The following is a 7732-nucleotide window of genomic DNA, read 5'->3' as shown; positions in this document are numbered from 1 at the left end:
CTTGAACTGTGAGTCTGAGATGGAGTTTTGGCGAAAGAGTTTTGGTTATGGCATTATTTATGAGAGAGTCGGCACGTGTATAGTGAGTGTAATATATGGTTGCTTGGAGAGAACAGTCATGGATTGATTGTAGTTGTAGGTTTGCAAGTTCAATGGGCTCATCATTGTTCGAAATTCATTCAGGGTTTAAAATGAGGTAAGAGTGCTTTAAGTACGAGACACCACTACTGTTGTCGGTTCAAGAATGAAAAGTACAATAATGTCTTTTGATTCTCCCCTTGATAACTACAGATTTCTCAACCAATCAATGATATTTTTGTGTTTCTTTTTCTCTCTTTCTTTTGTTTGTGGTCTAAGGGCAAGACAATCCTTTGCATGGTTATATTTTAGAATTACATTCAAACATAGAGATCTTATCTTAATATATGGTGTTATTGTTTCATATAAATTAGTGTTCAATAAGAGATAAAATGTCTCATGAGCTAATTGTGAAAAAGGTATAAGTTGGATGAAAAATATATAACTTCGACAGGGATGACATGTTTTTTATTCCGGAGATCCTCCATATTTTGATCTTCTTCTTCTTCTGTTTGTAGCCTATATTGTCAATACATGTTGAATGTTTTCTGAGATTGGTCACACATAACAATAATTAGTGGCTTTGTCCATATTGAGGGAGTGGGAATCCAGCAACATGCATCACAGCAGCTTTAAACAAACTTTTGAATAGTAAGAACACAATTTTCTATGTTAAAAAAGGAACTGTACTTCGCAGGTTCTATTGGCTTCCAATGTTCTGGTCTCATTTTAATTCTTCTTCCCACCCCACCTAGACATTTCAAACCCTAAAATAAAATAACTAATGTTTAAGTTAACATGCATTTTATAATATTCTTTAAAAATTTATGGACTACTATTTTTCTGTTTTATCTTCTTCCTGTTATGCCTCTCTCTTTTTAACTTATAGTAGCCATAGATAATTAAAACTATATTAATTCATCCATTTTTTTAATCTTTATTCAGAAAATAAATAAATAAATAAATTATTGAATAGATCTTCTATTAAAATGTCTTTCTATCCACACACAAATCATATACATGTTTTTATTAATACATAACATAATAAGCATTCCATCCAATTGATCTGTAGTTTGTTACGTACCCATAATTATTAAACAGTCTTCTTTAAAACTAAAAACATATATATCTCTTTTAACTAGGATTTTTTTTTCTGATTTTGATTTTTAAGTAACTAATATTTTGTTGTTTCAATTACTTCACAAAATATAAAATGTTAAAAAGAGATTAATGATTGCATTTCTTTTCTATTCATTTTTTTAGTTAAGTAATTTCATAGGAGTCTCGCTAATATAACTATATTATATATATATATATATATATATTCTAATTAACTGTTTTAATCAGTTAGTTATTCGTAAGTTAATTATTTAACTATAGTTCATTATAGTAGTATGCATAGTGTTAAAAGCATTAATTAACATTTTGACATCTATATCAAAACATTAACATTTTACTAGGAGTAAGCTATTTTGCAATAAATCATTCTTTTGATTTTGGTATATGCGGACTATGATAAACTGTGTTTTTACATGAGAGAGTTGAACTATTTCTCAAATATTTTAAGTAATTCAATTTATTATAAAAATAAACAATATTATGGTGTTTGGAAAGACCAGATTTTCATGCCTCACCTTCTCTCCGGTTGTTTCTAACTTTATTTTTGTTGTGTCTGTAGGTGTGATTTTGGGAGACTGTAACATTTATTGCTTTTCTCTTTGGTCGGTGTCTGATTTTGGAAAAGAGAAGGGAAAAGTAAAATGGGTGTACGTAGGACAGGTTTACATCAATTACATTTGGTAACCAAGTGGAAAGTATTTTCTATGTTGGACTAAATTTAAATACATGTACAAATATTTTTTAAATAAGTTAAATAAGTAATTGTTTTGGTTAAGAAGTAACCCTATTTTTAGGTTATTAGAGTTTTCAATATTTATGTCATTATTTTTCTTGAAATTATTAAATTACCAATTGAAATTACTGGTAGATAGATTTATGTTTGTTGGTAATTTTTTTTATCACGATTTTATCAATGAATACTAATAGATTTACTGACAGATTTGTGTTTGTTAATAATTACCACAAATTTAAAAATTGAAAAAAAAAATTAAACACAAATTTTTATTTATTGTTAAAATGAACGTGAAATATAATCCGTCAGTAACTGAACGTTAAACTTGTTAAAAATAAAAAGTTCATTTAGTTACAGGACAATTTGGACCTAAGTTCAATGAGTAGAAAAACTGATAATGACTAAACCAAAATCATTTATTGGTTATATTGTAATTTATATTATTCTTATTATGTTATTATTATTGACACTAATAATAATAATAATAATATTGTTATTAATATTATTATTATTATAATTATAATTATAATTCATTTTATTAACGATAACATTAGCATTATTAGTATTAATATTATTACTATAATTATTAGTCATATTATTAATACTAGTATTATTAATATTAATATTATAATTATTAAATTATAATTATTAATTTATTAATTTAATAATAATAATAATAATATAATTAATATAAATTTTATTAATATTAACATTATTAATATTAATAATAATAAGATAATGAGAATATGATCAAATATGAATGACTTTAATCTAGTAGTTATAACCTCTCTGCTCAGTGATCTTAGATCCTACAACTAAATAAATGGTAATGTTATATTTAATACCTTTAATAATATATAATAATCTATAACTATATATATATAATGAAATTTCTATTATAACCATTTTTTATGTGCATTAATTTTTTTTATTCTACCTTATTTAATATAGTTCATTTGATAATACATTTATTTTTTAATTTTTTAAATTAATATTAATGTACAGTTTTTATATGACTTACTCGGTCTTTCATTAATTCTTTATTTTAAGACAACAATAGGAAGAAAGAGAGAACATACTCACACATTCTCACACCAAATCTCGCCTATCAAATAAAATAACATCTATTTTTAATCACTCTCGACACTGTATTCTTTGTTTTTCAATTTCAATTCATCCAAAAGATATTTCTATTTGTATGTTAAATTTCTATTATCGTACCATCAAATAATCTAAATGAAAAATAAAAAAACTAATAATCAAAATAGACTGTTTTGAACCATCAAACGATCTTTAACTATTATACCATATTAAAGTATCTCTTATCATACAATCTAAAAAATTTAACAATATTTCATTAATCTTCTAATTTCATAAAAAAGTCACTATATATAAATTCATCAACAATATATATATATATATATATATATAATCACCATCTTTTCCTATCTCCTTTAGTCTTTTTTTTAAAAAATTGAAGATCTTTAGTTTCAAATTTTTTATTTATATTACTTTAGGTGTAACTTTTAAGATTAAAATGATACGTAAAATCTATAAAATTGAAGAATTAAAAAAATGAAAAATGAAGTTGTTTAATAGAAAAGAATAAAAAATAAAAAATATGATGTAAATTTAATCATTTTATTTAAATAAATAACAAAATAGATTATATTATTATATTATCTATTATATTTTTAAATCTAATTTATTATACTAATATGTAATGAATTATATTTAAATATATAAATTATTTGATTATATATTAAATATGTCACTACAAACAAATTATTAAATAAAAAATAATTTTACAGAAAAAAATTAATTTTCATATTAATTAAATTAAATATTATTTTAGAGAAAAAAATGTATTATATATAAAGTAGTTTATATTATTAATAAATAATTTTTAAATTGATATCTAATTAACTAACAAGTTTTAACTATCCCTTAATTAAAACATTAGTTGCTAATTAAATATAAATTTAAAAACTATTTATTAATAATAAAAAATATTTTATATATTAATAATTTTTTTAATATTTAAAATAATATATAATGTAATTAATTATTTTTTCTCTAAAATTATTTTTTATTTAATATTTTTTCTTATTATAATATTTAGAGACAAAAAATAAATTATAAAATTAATTTTTGATTTAGTAATTTTTGTTGAACTATAACATTTATGACATAATGACAACATAATCAAATAGGTTTTTAAATATAATTAAATTTCTATCAAAATCTGGTCATTGATACAGGAAAGTTTAAGTTATAAAACTTTTTCATATTTTGTGTTTTTAAAATTTTAACTTATTCATTTTTATAATTTTATTTGCCAACGGAAACAAATAAAATATTGGTAATTTATCTTGTAACAGAAACACGTACGTGGTAATAAAACATTGGAAATAAATAGTTAAAATAAAAATATTATAATAAATAATAATAAAATTAATTAATTTAAATTTGATATTTTTCAAAATAATTTATTTTAATAAATATAATTTTTTGTTTATTATAATTTGATAATAATTTATTTTAATTCTAATTTATATTTTTAAAAATTATTGTTTTACATAAATTATTTCAAAAATTTATTTTACCAATTAATTTTTAAATATATCAATATTTTTTTTAATTACATTACATCAATTAAATTACTTGTAAAATTTTCACTTTTCACTTAGTCTCTCCTAACATTTGTTTCTCCTCTATCTATCTTCATTTATTTTCTTTTATACTTTCTCTTTCTCCTCTCCAAAAACACCACAAATAGGAGATAGTATTACTATAAAGAGTTAACCTCATATGATTATTGATTAAGTCTTATAATTTTAATATTTATTTAGGTATTATTTTTAATGAATTTAAAAAGAGGTCAATCAATCAGAAAAAAATACAATTAATTACCGAATTGAAATAACAGAAAAGATTTAAAAAAAGTAGGTCAAGAGTATTTGTCATTGCATCACAAATAGTGTGTGACATCTAGTCCTCTAAGTAAATAACTTAAATTTAAAATTTTTAAATTTATATTGGATCATTTAGCTTACATGGATTCTTGTAGTCGGGGATTAATTTGAATGGGTTATTTGGAATATTGTGGATTCATATTGGATCAGTTAAAAAAATTAATTTTAAATAAATGAAATAAATATGTGGAATCTTTAAAAAAATCATGCGTGATTTTAATAATTATTTTTATAATGAATTATAATTTTATATACTTTATTATTAAATTTTAAAAAAAGTAAAGTATTGTGTAAATAAAGGAATTTGGTTGTGGGAAATTAGAAAAGAATAGAGAATATGTAGGTGTTTGGTTAGGGAAGTGGAATGAATGAGGATGATGGTGATGGGACTATCTTTTTTCATAGAGTTGCCATGTTTGGGATGGCCTAGGTAGCTATTCAGCCCAAACACTAATGCACTGCTACCAACTTCATCGCTACGTGGCTATACTGTGCTCGTTAACATCCCAATAATAGAGCCACCCATTTCTTTCATTTCACTCATCACCATCACACAACGCCATGCACCCAAACATATGCAAAGTCCCCACAATCCTTTTCGTCAAATCACATTCTCCCTTTCTATTCTCATCTTTCCCATCTATAATTCTACGCTGTGAGGTTATGGGTTAGTTTCAACATCAATATTTATATATGTGTTTTTGAATTAATTATTTTTTAAATTTATCCGTCTTATTGGTTTATGTTTGAGATTGAGAGAAATCATGGATATAATTCAATCATTAAATAATAACACTTATGTCATCGATTCTTAAAAATAATGAAAATAATTCTTTTATTTTTTTTTGAATGGTCGTGGAGATTGATCGAATATGCAAAATTATAATCAATTTGAAAATATAACTAAAAACAAGATCAAATAAAAAAAAACATTCACTATAAGAAAATCATTAAATAAAAATCAATTTTTAGAGACTAAAATAACTAGTTGCAATAGTAACTAAACTATAGACCATTTTAGAAACTAAACAAAAAATTGGTTTCTAAATTAGTTTCTAAGTTAGTATCTAATTAGCAACCAAAGTTTTTGCTACTAAATTACAAAATAATTGGTAATTAAAACTTTGGTTGCTAATTAAATACCAATTTAGAAACTATTTAACAATAATAAAAACTAGGTTAAATTTTTTTTTTTTTAGTTTTTATAATGATTTTTAATTTAATTACTATTGCAACTAATTATTTGGTTTATAAAAATTAATTTATATTTGATGATTAAAAAAGTGAAAAAAAAACAATGCTCTAATTGAAAGAGAGGTCTTCTTAATTAGAATATTTATGAATAAAACATATTTCATTAGCATTTAAGGGATTTTAAAATTTGGTAACCATTCATTCAATTGTTGTACAACTCGATATTATTGGCGATGAAAATTCTACAACAATATATTAATTGGTGGCATACTATCTAACCACCACCCTATAGATTTTTTTAATTTTTTTTTTAATAAAACTAGACACCTAAATAATGTCCATTATTGGGGTAAGTTCCCGATTTAAATCAGAGAAGAAGACTTAAGAAACTCATGGTCCCATATGGTATGACAACGATAATAATAATACGATTTTGTGTGTAATAATTATAGGTGAGGAAGTGAAAGGTTTTTGATGTTGTATCGAAAGACCTGTTTAATATTTTATCTATGGTTGAAATAATTTACTGAGACAGTTTTATAGAATAAAAAATAAGGACATTAGGGTTACTGCAACAGAGTAGACGGTGAAGAAGTTGCAAAACATTATGCCAACTTGCCAAACATGCCTAACGAATCATGTCTAAGTTTTGTGGAGAAAAAAAAAAGAGAGAAAAGTGAAGATATAAATTTAAAGCGAAGAGTCCCAGAGAAAAGGAGGGTCATGGAGCGGAAAAGCCGAGTTTAGATGTTCAGGTGCGGCTACGAGCCACAACGCAGAGTAACCAAAGCCACCTGCACTCTGACTTGAGTCAGCTAAAAGATCAGGGAGGTCCAAGAACGCGTCATCCCCATCGTTCAACGAGGAGGCCCTAATCTGGGCTTGGGCTTGGGCCTGGACCAGAGGCTGGGCCTCACAGTTGAGTGCAGCAGCTTCGGCGGCGGCGGCTTGGATATCCTTAGGAGAAGTGGTGGGCGGGCGCGGAAGGTGTGAGGCTAGTTCGGGGAAATTAAGGAAAGCGGAAGTGCCTTTGATGGTGAGCGCCGCCACATCGTGGGCTCGAGCCGCCATTTCTGGCGTGGGAAATGTTCCGAGCCAGATTCTGGACTTTTTTTTGGGTTCTCTTATTTCTGATACCCATTTCCCCCATTGACGCATGCGTACCCCACGATAGTGCTTCTTCTCACTCTCTCTTTTCTTCTTCTTCTTCTTCTTCTTTGCTTCGTCTGCTTCATTTTTCTTCTTCTCTACCATGTGGGCAGGGTTAGATTGAGAAGTAATGGAGTGAATGGAGCTAGGTGGCTTCAAATACTGCTTCCTGCTACTTTCAATTTTTCCACATTAAGAAATGGGTCCTATTCTAAGAGAGATATCACATTTTCTACCACTCAATCACAAATTATATGTGGGTAATTATAAATTAACAATCTACAATTTTTTATATAATCAAATTACAACTTTTAATCCTATTTTAATATCTTTTTTCATATCATTTAATTATAAAATTTAAGTTTTATTATATATATTTATATATAACTACGTCACATAAAAAAAAATATATACAACTCTCAAAAATATCATTTCTCTTTATATATAAATTTTTGAAAATGATTATTTAACACCCACTTTTTCT

General features: G+C 25.1%; 1 protein-coding gene across 1 annotated transcript; it reads right to left on the bottom strand.

Moving 5' to 3' along the window:
• Window positions 1–6612: 6612 nt before the first annotated feature.
• Window positions 6613–7469, bottom strand: LOC137810483 (ethylene-responsive transcription factor ERF039). Its single transcript, XM_068611753.2, has one exon. The coding sequence runs from the start codon at window positions 7351–7353 to the stop codon at window positions 6790–6792; it is 564 nt and encodes a 187-aa protein (XP_068467854.1). The 5' UTR covers window positions 7354–7469; the 3' UTR covers window positions 6613–6789.
• Between the last annotated feature and the right edge of the window lie 263 nt (window positions 7470–7732).

The sequence above is a fragment of the Phaseolus vulgaris genome, chromosome 2 (assembly GCF_051622355.1).
Source record: "Phaseolus vulgaris cultivar YP4 chromosome 2, ASM5162235v1, whole genome shotgun sequence".
In the NCBI taxonomy this organism is placed as follows: Eukaryota; Viridiplantae; Streptophyta; class Magnoliopsida; order Fabales; family Fabaceae; genus Phaseolus; species Phaseolus vulgaris.
Note: the sequence above shows the minus strand (reverse complement) of the source record. Positions and strands in the feature narration are given on the sequence as shown.